Source organism: Ruditapes philippinarum, unplaced genomic scaffold, assembly GCF_026571515.1.
Source record: "Ruditapes philippinarum isolate M1 unplaced genomic scaffold, ASM2657151v2 ctg143_1_1_1_1, whole genome shotgun sequence".
Taxonomy (NCBI): Eukaryota; Metazoa; Mollusca; class Bivalvia; order Venerida; family Veneridae; genus Ruditapes; species Ruditapes philippinarum.
In genome coordinates, this window is record NW_026862181.1 from 111,555 (window position 1) to 128,975 (window position 17,421).

Consider the following 17,421-nt stretch of genomic DNA (forward strand, 5'->3'; position numbering starts at 1 on the left):
ATAGAAACAAATCTGCCACATATAGAGAACACTGGATTTATAATATTTTGTCACAAAAAGTTTTATCTTACCTTCTGATTTCTTGCAAAAAATAATTATCTATTCTATTTTGAATATCTCGACTTCCATGTGTGTTGGGTTTTTTAAAATTTCCTATCATTTTTTTATTTCAGCGGGAACTTGTTGAAAACCCATTCATGTATTATCTCTGGCTAAAGCAGGTACCTGAATATAACAGGTTTAAACAATTTCCACTGAGTTTTTTAGCATGACAGGACTGGAAATAATTTTTTGAGACTAGTATTCAATTCGATGTAGGTCTAGACCAACAACGTGTGTGCGAAATTTCAGATCATTCGCTCACTCTGTTTTCCAGAATAATACACCACACCCTAAGGCCCCTTTCCCGTCAACCAGATCTGTCAAATAAAAATATTCATCAGAATGTGTAACAAATATGGAGTCTAACCTTTTCTTCCTCTTCTTTTCTCTTTTCTTCTTCTTTTTGCTTCCTCTCCTCTTCCTTTTGTTTTCTCTCTTCCTCCTTTTTTCTCTTCTCTTCCAACTTGACCCTGAGTGATACATATATACCATTTTAAAAGCATATCACTTTTTACAAAGTAAAAAACAATCTTCAATGGAGATGCCAATATTTCAAGTGAAAAGTGATTGAATATAGTTTAAATTATACATTTAATAAGAAGACAGAAAATAATTCTACAAGTGATTTTCCCCTAAATCAAATGGTGGTCTATTTGCAATGAATTGACATTTTTAAATAATCATGCATAAAAATAACATGAATAATTAGTGTTTCAAACATTTAGCTTGCGGAACAGACTTGTCTTGCTTTCAGCAGAGTTTAGAACGATTCATTTATCAATTAACAGAACTCAATATAGAAATGTTACAATAATTTAGAAGCCAACAAGAATAGTTCTGGTCAGATTGCAAGAGATTTTTTCCTCGCTCTATCATTGTGATATGCTCAGATCAGCATTGCCCCTAGCATTCATTAAACTTAAAAGGTCCTTACTCATTTTCTTTATCCTTTTGTTTTTTCTCTTCTTCCTTCTGTTTCAGTTTCTCTAATCTTTCCTTTTCTTTCTTATCCTATACAATTAACAAATTTGCAAACATTTAATATCTGTAAAGAACCAAAGCATTATTCAAACTGTTATTTTCTATTCAACAGTAAGACAAATTCTTATCAATATTGCATGGTCATCCTATCAACAATGGAATATTTAAATGATAATCTTATCAATATTAATCAAATTTAAAAGAATCTAGTCTTCAATAATCATATATTCAATTTCCTACACCTTTCTTTTAAATTTCAACTAGAACTATCACTAAATGTGATTAATACCCCCACAAGACTGCTTCAAAAATGAAGATGTTACTAGTAACAGAATACCTTGTAAAAGAATTGAAATATAGAGTTATGGTTGTGGCAATTAAAGATAGTTGTGGTTCTTGTATGTTGCATTTCCTTTCAATGTGGTTGGCCATTGATGAAGTTTTATTGAATTACTCTGTAATAAGTCCAGAAAGACAAAGAAAAGGAACAAAGGGCAATAACTCTATAAATACTGAAGATGGAGTTCTTGTGCACTGCACTTCCTCTTATTGTGCTTGACCATTGTATGAAGTTGTTTTGAATTCCAACCAGTATGTTTTGCTCCGGACAAGGAAAAGTATCAAAGGGCAGTAACTCAGTATTTTGTCAAAATGGAGTTATGGCTCTTGTGCACTGCACTTCCTTTTAATGTCCTTGACAACTGTATGAAGTTGTATTGAATTCCAAACAGTAGTTTTCAAGTTATTCTCTGGAAAAGGAAAAGTAACAAAGGGCAATAACTCTGTAATTAGTCAAGATGGAGTTATGGTTCTTGTGCACTGCACTTCCCCTTATTGTGCTTGATCATTGTATGAAGTTGTTATGAATTCCAACCAGTAGTTTGCATGTCATGTTCTGGACAAGGAAAAGTAACAAAGGGCAATAACTCTGTAATTAGTCAAGATAGAGTTATGGTTCTTGTGCACTGCACTTCCTCTCAATGTGCTTGACCATTGTATGAAGTTATAATGAATTCCAAGAATTAGTCTTCAAGTTATGGTCCGGACAAAAGAAAGCAATGGAAAAGTAACAAAGGGCAATAACTCTGTAATTACTTGAGTTATGGTTCTTGTGCACTGCACTTCCCCTTATTGTGTTTGACAATTGTATGAAGTTGTTTTTAGTTCCAACCAGTAGTTTTCAAGTTATGCCCCGGACAAGGAAAAGTAACAAAGGGCAATAACTCTGTAATTAGTCAAGATAGAGTTATGGTTCTTGTGCACTGCACTTCCTCTCAATGTGCTTAACCATTGTATGTAGTTATATTGAATTCCAACCATTAGTTTTCAAGTTATGCTCCGGACAAGGAAAATGCAACGGACGTCTGGACCGACCGACCAACCAACCGCCGGGTGACTCCTATATACCCCCACAAACTTCGTTTTTGGGGGTATAATAACAAACTTTTATTATGGTCAAAACAATAGAACTCTCAGCCGGCTTGCGGCTACTGATTCTACCCATGTGACCAATGCTGACCATGATCAGCCAACAAATCCAAGCCAACTTTCATGGTCTGAACTTTGCAATTCAGTCAATACTATTTTGAAATTTTCTTTAAACATGAGGAATGAATTAGTCCAGAATGTAAGATGGACAAGTCCATTAAAGATGGTTAGTGTGGTCAAGAATAAAGAAAAGAAACCAGAATGCAGATTTTTACCTTTTCCTCTTGTTTCATGCGTTCCCTTTCCAATCTCTCTTTCTCTTTCTGTTCCTCTTTGAGTCGTTTCTTCTCCAACAGTTCTTTCTTCTTTTCCTCTTTTTCCTTTTCCCTTTGCAATCTTTGTTCTTCTCTCTGTTTTTCCTTCTCTTCTTTAATCTTTTGTCTCTGCAATTCGCGTTCCTTTTTCTTACTCTCAGATAGCTGTAAACAAAATGCCACTATGTTTTTTTGTTTTGTTTTTTAACAAAGCAGAGAACCTACTATTAAGTCAAAATACAGAATGTTCCTTCTTGTAAAATACAGGTGTCAGATAAGGGAATATGGAATAGAGAAATAACATGATGTCACACTATTAAATCAGTCATTCTTTTTTTATAACACTTTTTAACAATCAAAGATGAAGCATAAAAATTCTTTTATATAATGATTAGATAAGAATTATAAAAGTAGCACAACCTAACCCTTCTAACTTAGATGTAAACTTACTACAGAGGTCCTTTTCTTGCCAGAGATTGGTGTATTACTATCACTTTGTGAACTTTGGGATGGTGTACCGACTTGGGATGGTGTGACAGCCTGAGACGGTGTACCAATTTGTGAAGGTGTACCAACTTGTGATGGTGTGGTCACTTTTCTTGAACTTGTACTTGTCTTAGGAGTCTAAAGATTAAAAAAATTTAATACATTGGTAAAGTTTTCATCAATTAGAATACAAGCAACAGCATATAACATGCCTCCTAATTACATGTTTACACCTTTCAGGCTTAAAAACAAGTTAATTAACATGGAATGAGAATATTCCCCCTAAACTATAAAATAACAATCAAATAACATACCAATACACCTCTCAAGCGGACACATCCTTAACTTAACCCTCGTAAGCACAAAGAAAAACATATATAATTACAAACCAGGACTTTTTTTCTTCTATAGCAGGGGCCATTATAGGGCTGCTTGCCAAAAGAAAATTTCTTTAAAATCGCAATTTTCCCCCAAAATAATTTGCATCAAATTTTTTCTTCCTGTTTTGCAAATATACAGTATTTTTTCCCCAAAGAATTAAGGGCAGGGCTGCTTCCCCAGCCTGTGAGAAAAATTGTATGATAATAGTTTAAATGTATAAATTATTACTTAAAACTTTACCTTGAGTACAGACTCAGACAGCTTGTCTTTACCAGGTGTTTTAAGAGCATCTTCACACACAGAAGTATTGGCAATAAAAGAACTATCCATATCATCCCCATCACTTGCAGACAGGTTTTCTTTATCTTCTTCAGACTGACTTGTCTCTTCTTCTGCCAACTTTTCAGTCTTTTCTTCCATCTCTTCTCCTTTGGCTGACTCATCAGCAGCAGCTTTAACTTTATTATTATCATCTACTTGATCATCTTTGTCAGCCACTGCTTCCTCAGTTAGATCTATCTCTATACAGTCATTTGTTGAACTAATTTCTTCCTGATCTTGAGTGTATGGCTTAGGCTTAAAGAATTTATCCAAAGTGTTCAGTTTTCTTGTCTTAAGACTATCAGCAATAAGATCTGCCTCAGAACTACTGCTGACTTCCGGGTCACCATCAGTGATCTGGTGTCTAACTGTACTAGGCTGAGCACTGGTTTTCAACTGCTTTGCACTTGGAGATTCGTTATCTGAAAGTTTCCGTTTTTTACTTCCTGGGGGAGTGTTTCCTTGCAACTTTTGACCAGAATGTTCTAGGGGCTTAAAGGGAAGACGACCTAAAAGAAAAAGATGTAAAGAGGACATCAATGCAAAGAAAACATTTAAAATGCCTGAATAACTTCTTTAAAATTTGGGTTAAGTTTAAAAAAAAAAAAAACTCAACATTTCCAGTTTTACTGGACAAAGATTTCGTAATACTCCAGGCATAAGAAGAATCACTAATCTCTTATAAGCTCACTGGATAGCTCACAGGAAAAAATCTGGCAATAATCAAACCTACAGCAGAGTGATTCTTAGTCAGTGACTCAAATCACTTGGCTGGCACATAGACCCTTTGTAGCATATTTCCATATTGAAGCTACATCAAGGTAAAAGCCAGAACTTACTTTACCACTGTGCTGATTGTGGAAAACCTAGGATCCCCCATGTATGTTATTATTTATTATTATTATTCCAGAGTTAACAGCTTAAGATTTTGTTATCTTTATATTAAGTTCAATTCAGATTAAATTTCTCAAGTCTAATTGCTGTTATATAAGTCTGTGTATCATGCGAATTAAAGCACCTACATTCAATCTTCAACAGTTAAGTCTTCATCTAAAACATAACATTAGACCTAGCAACAAACCTTGTTTCAATTTCTTTGATGGTGGACAATTATCCTCTGTCTCCATTATAGTCACTTCACCCACGTCTGAAACATAAGTGTACATCTGTACTGACCATTGTAAAATGCACATACACTTAAAGTAGATCTTAGACAGGGCTTCCCCTCCCACACAATATTATAGGGCTAAGGGAAGAGGCCAAAAAAACACCCTTCACAATATCAAAATCACCAGCTCAACAACTGAAATGCCGGTTTCATAATGAACTAGAACTGTGTCCAAAGGACACGGATGCCCCCACTAGGGCTGTGGATTGTCGGATAAGTGACGATCTGATCTGATCCATGACTCAGCACTTGCGATTCACAAATCAAACCACGAATCTTTTGTTATCAAGACACCCATAAAAACATGAACAATAGTTCTGAAAACATGTTTATTTTTCTTAAAACAATACTAAACATTAATTTCATTAAACATATAACATTATGCAATGCAAATATAAACTTGGTTAAGGTTGAAAACCTGTCGCGCCAATATAAAATTCCACCAGCAAAATTTACTTTCAATGAAAATGAGGAAAAAAGCAGTTTGTAAAACATGCCATGGTGCCCCAGCCCTACCCCCACTGACAACATATATATGGTATATAGTGAAAAAATCAACAAAGGGCCATAAAGTTGCGTTCACAAAATTTCTATATGGTATATAGTGAAACTAGAAATGTGTCCATAGGACACGGATGCCCCCACACGCCACTGTTCTGTCAATCTTATGACTCTAGGTCAAATATTTTTTGGACTACATGTGCCATAAGTTGAAAACTAAAAATCAACAAAGGGCCATAATTCTGTTAAATTTGGTCGCAGCAAAAATTCCTTCCTTTACCACCATCTACACATTAAGGTTGTTAATCCCTGAAAGTTTAAGCAAAATCTGCCATCCGGTTTAAGAGGAGTTGCGTTCACAAAATTTCTACATAGTATATAATGAAAAAATCAAAAAAGGGCCATAATTCTGTTAAATTTCGTTGCAGCAAAAATTCCTTTCTTTACTACCATCTACACATTAGGGTTGTTCATCCCTGGAAGTTTAAGCAAAATCTGCCATCCGGTTTAAGAGGAGTTGCATTCACAAAATTTCTACATAGTATATAGTGAAAAAATCAACAAAGGGCCATAATTCTGTTAAATTTGGTCGCAGCAAAAATTCCTTCCTTTACTACCATCTACACCTGAAGGTTGTTCATCCCTGTAAGTTTTAGCAAAATCTGCCATCCGGTTTAAGAGGAGTTGCGTTCACAAAATTTCTACATAGTATCTAGTGAAAAAATCAACAAAGGGCCATAATTCTGTTAAATTTGGTCGCAGCGAAAATTCCTTCCTTAACTACCATCTACACATTAAGGTTGTTCATCCCTGTAAGTTTAAGCAAAATCTGCCCTCCGGTTTAAGAGGAGTTGCGTTCACAAGATTTCGGGACGTACAGACGGACTGACGGACGGACAAGTGCAACGCTATATGCTCCCACATTGTGGGGGCATAAAAATTAACAAAGGGCCATAATTCTGTTAAATTTGGTCGCAGCAAAAATTCCATCCTTTACTATCATTTACACATTAAGGTTGTTCATCCTTGAAAGTTTAAGCAAAATCTGCCATCCAGTTTAAGAGAAGTTGCGTTCACAAAATTTCTATATGGTATATAGTGAAAAAATCAACAAAGGGCCATAATTCTTTTAAATTTGGTTGCAGCGAAAATTCCTTCCTTTACTGCCATCTACATATTAAGGTTGTTCATCCCTGGAAGTTTAAGCATAATCTGCCATCTGGTTTAAGAGGAGTTGCGTTCACAAAATTTCTACATAGTACATAGTGAAAAAATCAACAAAGGGTCATAATTCTGTTAAATTTGGTCGCAGCGAAAATTCCTTCCTTTACTACCATCTACATATTAAGGTTGTTCATCCCTGAAAGTTTAAGCAAAATCTGCCATCCGGTTTAAGAGGAGTTGCGTTCACAAGATTTCGGGACGTACGGACAGACGGACGGAAGTTCTAACAGGAGAGTAATTATGTGGCTACTCTATTGTTCTTTTTAGCCACACAAAAGAAAATAGCCACATAAAAGCATTACGGAATGAATGACATCAAAGAGAAAGAACAGTTACCTATTGTCCTTCTAGCCACATAATTACTCTCCTGTGAGTACGGCGTGATGGACGGACGGACAAGTGCAACGCTATATGCTCCCACTCTGTGGGGGCATAAAAATTTCTTAAATTGCAGCTTCAAAACAGTATTGCACAATATTTCAAAGTTTAATTTATTTTGCAGTGCAATATTCTTATTTTTCACTTTTATGAGAGGAAGTGGCTAGCCGTATGGGCCCGTACGGCTAGCCAAAGGTTTTAGCCGTACTTGAGTCACATACGGTTAGCCGAGACACACTGTATTGTCTTTCATGCAAATAAAATAACAAATCATAAGCATAAAAACAACTATGTTATAACTTAAACTATTTATTATTCAACTATATATTATTCAATCATAAATATAACTTTGCATACAATGTACTTTGTATAATGTGTCATGTAACTTTGACAAGATGACAACGCTTGCATTTCCTTCGTATTCTTCTTTTTCTACAAAATGGTGGAGCATCTTTATTAAAGTAAATATACGACGATAAATGCCTGTTTTTGCTTAAAATCTAATAACATTTGCATTTTCAACTTTCATACAATTTTGAAAAGTGCCTTACAAGTTACAGCTAGACAAAATTATGTGTCCTGGCTAGCCGTACGTGACTCACGTACGGCTAGAACTTTTGGCTAGCTGTACGGCTTGCCACTTTGTGGGAATGGTTGCATCAGTAGCCTAATTAATTTGGCGTGAACGGTTTGACCCATTTTACAGACTTTTTTTTTCTTACTGTCAAACCGTTACGCCTAATTTTAACTGTCATTTTTACGCACGGAAAATCTACCGGTAACACTATCGATAGTTTGGACTGATTTTTACTGCTTAAACCTGAAAGTAACTTCAATTACCTCTAAAGATCAATAGAATATAAATTTTAGTACAAACTTCTCCTAGAAAAAATAGTAGATTGTACCTGTCTTAACGCATACATGCGATTTATTTCAAATTTGTACTGTCTACTATATCTTAGGCGGACATGTTATGACGTCATCGTAAAAAATCGATTCCGTGAAAGCTGGTAGTAGCTACCAGTGTGTCTAGCAGGTAAGTGTGGGTTACGCATGAAGATTAAATTAAAAGAAATATCGGGGGAAATAAATCTATTCATAATTTTTTAATAAATATGTGCATTATCAAATACTATTGAAAAGTATCATTGTATTTAACCTAAAATGCAATGGTCGCAAATAGGCTCTGTACAAGTACTGTCGTTTAATATTTTTTAAATATTTTAATCCATATACTCAACATTTATCAATTGGTGGTTTGCCTTCTTGTTTACTGCTAATGACTGCCAAATGTCACTCTCGGATAAAATACTGACTTCATTTATACATGCATATTTATATGATAATTAAGAACGTAAAAGAAATATTGAAGGAAACTATTTGAAATACACTTCAAATTATTCAGTATTTGTACAAATAATATTTCAAGAGCTCTTTTTCACCGATTGCCGATATATAATACCAAATTAAACCTATTGATAAAGTTAAATGTCTTCTTGACGTACTTTATTAATTTACTAAAAGGGAATTTTATTGTGATCCAGCCATATGCTGTGTAACTAACTATTAAGGAAGGGTCACATATTTTAATTGAAATAAATTTTAAGTAGAGGATATATATTAAAAAAAAAGTCATTGAGAAGATCAGAATTTTCAAATGAACAGATTAAGAGACTTATAAATGTATAAGGTGTATGTCTTGTTGTTTCATACTGTTTTGGTGACACTTTTGTTTGTGTCCCTTGTTGTTTTCTCGTCTATGGTAAGTTTCTTCCCTTTGCCCCTAGTTTTATTTCGCCCCCTCCCCCGAATTTCCTATCCCCTTCCCCTGTGCTCGTTAACTTAGTGGTCCTATTAATCATTCATTTATTAATTTTCTTTGATTTCCTTCTCAAGTACATTTTAGTGATAAGCCTGCCCGAGCTCTCTCTTGCGCCCTCTCCCGTTTTAATTTAGGATCCTCCTGGGCTCCTTGCCAATGGTTCATGTTCCTGGGTCGTGTGGGGTTTGCGTTCATTGAACGCCGCCTTTCCTTGTTCACCTTGTTTATCATATTGTATACATGTATACCGAACCGTAACAAACAGATAATGATTATCAATACAAGGTTCGGCAAGCAAGCAGAAAAATGTAAAGAAACAGAAAAAACTTATCCACATTCATGTATCCACCCTCCAAAAAACCCCACCAAAAACGCCTGAAACTGCAAAATAGAAACATAAATACACAGGAGTGCCAAAGACGGCTCTGGTAGGTTCAAGTGCTCCTTTCGCCGGTTTTAAACAGAATTGATCACTTAAACATAATAATGTTGAAATTTTTAATCAACATCCACAGATGTGTACATAATACGGCGGTAATCATGGATCTTTCAAAGTGACACATTCGAGGTGCCGTTCAACGGGAACTAGATAACATGGAATTTTTAATGGGTATCAGAGGTTTTGGTGCCTTTTGCGACAGTCGTTCCAACATTTCTCCCATCTGTCTTACATTGTTATGCTATTCAACATCTAAATAACGGTCACTAAATTTCCGCTTGCTGTGTTTTTATCATAAACCCCGTCAAATCTGTGCGACAATGGTATTTTACTGAGGACTGTCTGAAATTCCATTTTATAGTTAGAAATTTTAAGATTTTTTTTTTCAGAGTTTTAAAGTTATTTTTGGTTGTTTTGAACTTCTTCCCATACACAACCGTCCTCAATTTCTTTTAAAGATAATAAACTAGAAATTGATATGGAGTGTAATATAAATTGAAATTCTTCTTTGCTTCATCATGTATAGTATAATTATAATTCATTAAGATGTACCTACAATTACATTGTATTTTCGTATGTGCAGTGTTCAATATAGAGCGCGCCATTGCGCCATTGACCCCCTGAAAAGACCACTGGCGCAAAACAAATTCAACTGTGGGCCCGATGGGCGCACTCATAGAAAATGTCCTAAATGACATTAGGATGCTTTCTTAAACCTGATTAGGTACATAAAAAAAGTTTCTTGTGAATAATATTAATAAATACTGAATTCAAAACTGAAGTTTGTATAGAAAAACAAGGGCATGTTGGTAAGATAGTTGTAAGACTTGTTCTTTGTACCGTAACTATTACTTACTTATGAGTCACAGTTTTTATAAACAAAACAAATTGTCACAGATAATCCAATACGTGCGTGTAGTTATAGTTTTTTCACGGTCAAAACAAATAAATATGTCATAACTTTCCGGAGGAAAAAAAAATATATATATTTGTGAAAAGTGTGAGTAGTAATTATAGAGAAGTGTACATAAATTATTACGAACACGCCTTCATCCAATTAAAAAAGTCTTAAAGATGGAGCTAATCAAACACGATTGGCTAGGGAGTGTCTGACAATTGAGTAAATAAACTTTGATTGGTCTTTGGCTGGTCGGCGCTAAAACATTGTGCATATCATTAATCAATACAGACATCTTAAGCGTGACGTAAGAACTGCTGCCCTGACAAAAGATCAAAGGTATGGTATGTCAATATACATTGTCTTAGCACCTGTTGACACTTTGTTTTTTGCTTGGATATATTGAGAAGGGTAAATGTTTTTAGCGACTATTGTAAGTTTATAGTCTTCATCAACAAAGCTAATTGGGAAATATGATTTTCTTTTATATATCGGGCGCTGATTAAAAAACTGAACATTATTATCAAATATCCCTGGTAACATTGAAATAAGATTCATTTGTTTCTTTGAACATTATGTCATCGTTTCTTTACCAATCAGTTCTTAAAATTGAGCCTGTATCAACGCTAACAGAACTCTCAAACAAGAGCTTTCGGTAGGACAGCATGCTCGACTATTCTTAGTGCTTGATAGTAAAAAAAATGCCTGATACAGTTACCTCCTCCTGTTTACAGGTTGGGGTCATGATGGTGAACAAGTGTGCAAAGTTTCAAAGCCATATGTCAATGGACTTTGAAAATATTTGAACTATTACAAAAAACTTTAACGTAAATTCTAAGTCGAAAAAGGGGCATAATTCTGTCAAAATGCTTGATAGAGTTACCTCCTCCTGTTTACAGGTTGGGGTCATGATGTTGAACAAGTATGCAAAGTTTCAAAGCCATATGTCAATGGACTTTGAAAATATTTGAACTATTACAAAAACTTTAACGTAAATTCTAAGTCGAAAAAGGGGCATAATTCTGTCAAAATACTTAATAGAGTTACCTCCTGCTGTCTACAGGTTGGGGTCATGATGTTGAACAAGTGTGCAAAGTTTCAAAGCCATATGTCTATGGACTTTGAAAATATTTGAACTATTACAAAAACTTTAACGTAAATTCTAAGTCGAAAAAGGGGCATAATTCTGTCAAAATGCTTGATAGAGTAACCTCCTCCTGTCTACAGGTTGGGGTCATGATGGTGAACAAGTGTGCAAAGTTTCAAAGCCATATGTCAATGGACTTTAAAAATATTAGAACTATTACAAAAACTTTAACGTAAATTCTAAGTCGAAAAAGGGGCATAATTCTGTCAAAATACTTGATAGAGTTACCTCCTCCTGTCTACAGGTTGGGGTCATGATGGTGAACAAGTGTGCAAAGTTTCAAAGCCATATGTCAATGGACTTTGAAAATATTTGAACTATTACAAAAACTTTAACGTAAATTCTAAGTCGAAAAAGGGGCATAATTTTGTCAAAATACTTGATAGAGTTACCTCCTCCTGTCTACAGGTTGGGGTCATGATGGTGAACAAGTGTGCAAAGTTTCAAAGCCATATGTCAATGGACTTTGAAAATATTTGAACTATTACAAAAACTTTAACGTAAATTCTAAGTCGAAAAAGGGGCATAATTCTGTCAAAATGCTTGATAGAGTTACCTCCTCCTGTCTACAGGTTGGGGTCATGATGGTGAACAAGTGTGCAAAGTTTCAAAGCCATATGTCAATGGACTTTGAAAATATTTGAACTATTACAAAAACTTTAACGTAAATTCTAAGTCGAAAAAAGGGGCATAATTCTGTCAAAATGCTTGATAGAGTTACCTCCTCCTGTCTACAGGTTGGGGTCATGATGGTGAACAAGTGTGCAAAGTTTCAAAGCCATATGTCAATGGACTTTAAAAATATTAGAACTATTACAAAAACTTTAACGTAAATTCTAAGTCGAAAAAGGGGCATAATTCTGTCAAAATACTTGATAGAGTTACCTCCTCCTGTCTACAGGTTGGGGTCATGATGGTGAACAAGTGTGCAAAGTTTCAAAGCCATATGTCAATGGACTTTGAAAATATTTGAACTATTACAAAAACTTTAACGTAAATTCTAAGTCGAAAAAGGGGCATAATTCTGTCAAAATACTTGATAGAGTTACCTCCTCCTGTCTACAGGTTGGGGTCATGATGGTGAACAAGTGTGCAAAGTTTCAAAGCCATATGTCAATGGACTTTGAAAATATTTGAACTATTACAAAAACTTTAACGTAAATTCTAAGTCGAAAAAGGGGCATAATTCTGTCAAAATGCTTGATAGAGTTACCTCCTCCTGTCTACAGGTTGGGGTCATGATGGTGAACAAGTGTGCAAAGTTTCAAAGCCATATGTCAATGGACTTTGAAAATATTTGAACTATTACAAAAACTTTAACATAAGTGGTTACGCCGACCCCGACGCCGACGCCGACGCTCGGGTGACTGCAATAGCTCTACTTATTCTTATCGAATAGTCGAGCTAAAAAGGTCTAAATAATGTCATTTTTTTAGTGAATTGATTGTTTTGGAATTTTGCAACCGTTTTTGGTCTTATATTTTATGGTACGTGAACAAGTAACTGAAAAGATTCAATACCTTATTTGAATTTGATGTTTTTTTAAGTGTGGACCCCCTTTTTTCTCAAATGACCCCCTTTTGAAAAGTTTATGGGCCCGTAGGGCCCCCTGGGAATTTGTTCTAGATTGAACACTGTATGTGGGAAATCATGGCAGGGTTATAAAATAAAAAGGTAGTTCAGAAATTTCACCTAATGATCACAGATGTTAAAAAATCCAACTTAATAATATCTAATTTGACAATTTAAACGGACTTAAATGCAGTATGATCTGACATCGGACATCATAAACTATTTAATTTCTAAGTAAGGTTATCATAATTTCCTTTACACATTCTCTTTTTAATGCCGAAATATTTGTGTGTGAATAAAAGAGTTATTCCTGCAATAATTCATATAAATAACCACGGATTTATATTACAGGGATCGGACACTCCCAGTTAACCCTATATAAATGCTTAAATATCTTGTCGTGCACCCGATAAAGGTACATCGATCGATAATTTACCGGCGCGAAGCGTAACTGCCCGTTCGCAACGGATACCTACTTTACAAAATACCATATAGCTTTTTCATTTATTATCCGATTTTGGAAATTTAAAGTTTATTTTGAAGAAAAATACTTGGTTAATTCAAATATCTAATTTATTTTTTAAAGGTACAGCTTATCTGTCCGCAACGACGGTTAAAAAATTAACTTGACGAAATCCGCGGTAAATTTACATTTTTTATATAAAAAGCAGGTATTTGAAATTTATTATTACGGTACCATAATATTTTCAGTTTCAAAACAAAAAAGAAGCCGATGTAAGTTATTCACAGATGATCAAAGATGCAATATTTAAGATTTATTGGGTTATGTAGTCAAATTTATTAACGCACAATTGTTTTACGGGTAATTATGTATTGCGGCCTTTACACGTGAAGAAAATTTATTCATTTTTTAGTTCAAAATATTGCCGAGATTGTCAATATTGCCATATTCATAGAATATTTAAATTTCATTCATCATTTGTATCATTATTATTTTTTGTAAATCTGTTTTCAAATGTCGGTGCAGTGAAGTAGACTATCATCGTAACAGTAAAGTTCTCTCGTGTGGCTGTCTCGATTCCGGCCTTTTTAATGTCACTCGTATATTTTAATCCGTATATTTTAATTATTCTTTTTATTTGAATGCCTGTAGAAAGATATTTATTATACTTTTTAATGTAGCGCTAGAAAAACAATAAAAATCTTTACTGTTTGAGTCAGTATTTTGCGAAATAAAAGTAACTATTGATTATTTTTTACACATCGCTTAAATTTCTTTCAAGTTTAATTACGTTTGAAGGGGGGTAAGTGATAATTAAAAAACTTTATTTCCAAACTTTCATTACAAGGTTACATGTGATAATTGCAACACTCAATCTTCAAAAACAAATATAATTTGAATGTATATTTTGTATATGCGCGGTCTTTAACTACAGTCCATGGCATATGTGGTAAGAAAATGATTCTGAAGAGGATATATATAAATACAATGTAAATCTATTTTCTTTATTAACATTTATAAATGAAATTGAAAATATACAACTAAATTTGTATAGTCCTTTCTCTGAAAAATAATGAAAATAAACATGTGATAAATAAATCATTTGACGTGAATTGTTTAGGATATCTATGAAAAAATTATGTTTCAAAATAAAAAATAATATTATAAAACAGCTGTTCTCTATGCCAATAAAAGTTTCTTCCTTGCCAATCTAATGAATTCATCTATATAGAAATGCTTGTCTAGAATGATCTGAAAAAATATTTAATACACTTATTATATATAATTAGTAGAATATTTACTATATTTATACTAATAAATTATACAGGTAATCAAGTAAAAAATGTACAAATCATTTGGAAATAATTCACAGAAATAAAGACACATTTCAAACATGAATTTCTTTAAAAGTTTTTTAGCAATCAAGAAACTTTTTTTTGCAATGCCATCATGAAACCATGTAAAAAATAATTATCTTATTCTGAATCGCGGTAATAATTCGTGCTTGAAGTAAAAGGGCGGCGAAGTGTAGAGAGTATGCCTAAACAATAGGCGAATATTTTTTTAAATTAGGTACTTTTTAACTAAGCGTTGCAGCGTTCTATCAGCATATTTTCATATTATAATACTTTAGCGACACAAAATAATACTGTATCAATACATTCATATGTGTATAATTTTTCACAAAGCTGCAATAACACCACATACTCCGGTGAAAATCTGTCATATTTTGTACTCCGCACGTTCCGCCATCTCATTCTGTCAACCTTTATCCGATTCCGCGCATGCGCGCGACGGGACTTTAAGCTAAACGAAAGTGTCCGATCCTTGTAATATAAATCCGTGAAATAACATACAGTGTTCCTACTTCTATTTTTCATTGGGGGTATTTTTACCCCTTACCTTTGAAAACTGGGGGTAAAATAAAAATTCAGGGGGTACATAAATTTGTACAATATTTATATGAAATTTAAGGATAATTCCAAAATCATACATCAGACAATTATGCTGTTTCCTTCAAGATTCACTAAACCACCCCCCCACCCCCCCCCCATTAAGTAAAATTCATTGTGACTAACACATACTGGCCTATATCTCCATCTCAATTAAAATAACCATTATTTAAGTTATTTAAATTCATAAACAGCATATAAATTGTAACTACACACCTTTGAACAAAACAAAGCTTCCCTTTTGTTGATGTTTTTAATTAACAAAATCGGCATCGCAAAAATATGTGACAAATGAAAGTTCGTCAGTTTTCTGCAGAAACATTCACAATTCCAGTTGTTGCTGATTACAATTATATTAGAATTAATATTTTTTTATATTTTAAGACTGTTTTTCATCGGCTATTCTTACAGATATCGTAAAACAAAAATTTCAAATTTGTAATTTACGGCAATAATTCCCAATGGGGGATCTGTAAACTTCATTGTGAATTCGGAGAATTTCCCACATTTCATCAATTTCAATGCACTTTAAGTGATTTTTGTTTGAGAAATTGCTCAAAAGAATAATTTTTTAATTAAACATGATTAAGTTTCCGACTTTCTGTGCGTATTTTTACCCTCTTGCCTAAATTTCTGTACGTGAATTTTGTTATTTATGCGTAAAATACGCACATATGTGCGTAAATGGGAACACTGACATAAACAAATTGTATAATAAAGCTTGGCAAATACAATCGATTGCCACCGATACCTGTGTTACACCATGGATTTTACCAGTGTTTACAAATTTACCATGACACCGCTTTCCAATATGGCCGCTTTCAATAATTTTCAACGATTAAAAAAATTAAAGTGGAATATTTAGACTTCTGTTCGACTTTGAAGTATGATAATTTGGAACCTTGCATAAAAAACGATTCTCTTTCAGGTAATGTAGACCGTTTCTTTGAAACTTTTCTAGTTTTCGCTCCCAACAACTTCTAATTGGGAAGCGTCCGTGCATAAAAATGCAGTTCGTGGTTGGACTTGGAAAAAGACAGCGCCCGTCCAAAATTATCTCGGTGTCTCTTTGACAAGTCTAATAAGTTGGACTAGTTGCATCAGTAGCCCATGGAATTGGGAAATTTGGTTGCATGGGGGTACATTCAGCAGCATACTTGTTTTTGTTATCATGGAAAAACGTCGGTGCTATGTTTGCCATACACAGAAATATAACCAGATTGTGACACTGGATATATCCACGCAATATTATGAATATATGACACTCAACGGAATAATTTGAGCAAACATTTTCCCCGACACAAATTTCTAAAATAGGACTTAGGGGCCTGAATTTGAAAAAATAATCTATCTTTAATTTGAATCACTTTACCTAATTTCATACTGTTCATGCAGTCTACTTTCGCCATAATTTTTTTTCTATCCCAAATAAATAACAAAGGTTGAAACTGGCGCGTAAATTCCGGAAACCTGGATAATTTTCTTTTCACCGTGCCGAATCCGGACGATATGCTCGATTTATATTTTGGAACATTGTCACCCTGCCTACAAACAGGCAGTGGTTAAGATACAGTATTAGTTGTTACTTTTAAATCTTTCTTTCACCCTTACTAATAAAAATATTTTAACAATGACTAGAAGTTTTCAATGTCTCTCACTGTCCTGATCATGTTCATTTTTCAGGTTTTTACTTTCTCTCACACCTTTCACTAACACACCCGAGGCACAATATTTCCTGCCTATAACACTCGCGAGAGGGGTTGGCAGTACTCAGCTTAGTTAGAAAATTAAGATCATGCAAATGACACTGAAAGGCAGGGGTAAAAAGTCACCATTCAAAATGT

General features: G+C 34.1%; 1 protein-coding gene across 1 annotated transcript in view; it reads right to left on the reverse strand.

Annotated features, from left to right (window-relative positions):
* Positions 1-17,091, reverse strand: part of LOC132718199 (chromatin assembly factor 1 subunit A-A-like) — a 29,032-nt gene extending 11,941 nt beyond the window's left edge. The window contains exons 1-7 of the mRNA XM_060701841.1: positions 16,950-17,091; positions 5,095-5,160; positions 3,933-4,522; positions 3,276-3,449; positions 2,787-2,990; positions 1,037-1,113; positions 470-572 (exon numbers count right to left, since the gene is read on the reverse strand). Coding sequence (XP_060557824.1) covers positions 470-572; positions 1,037-1,113; positions 2,787-2,990; positions 3,276-3,449; positions 3,933-4,522; positions 5,095-5,160; positions 16,950-16,986 — 1,251 coding nt within the window. The 5' untranslated portion in view covers positions 16,987-17,091. The remainder of the gene's footprint in view (positions 1-469; positions 573-1,036; positions 1,114-2,786; positions 2,991-3,275; positions 3,450-3,932; positions 4,523-5,094; positions 5,161-16,949) is intronic.
* Positions 17,092-17,421: the final 330 nt, after the last annotated feature.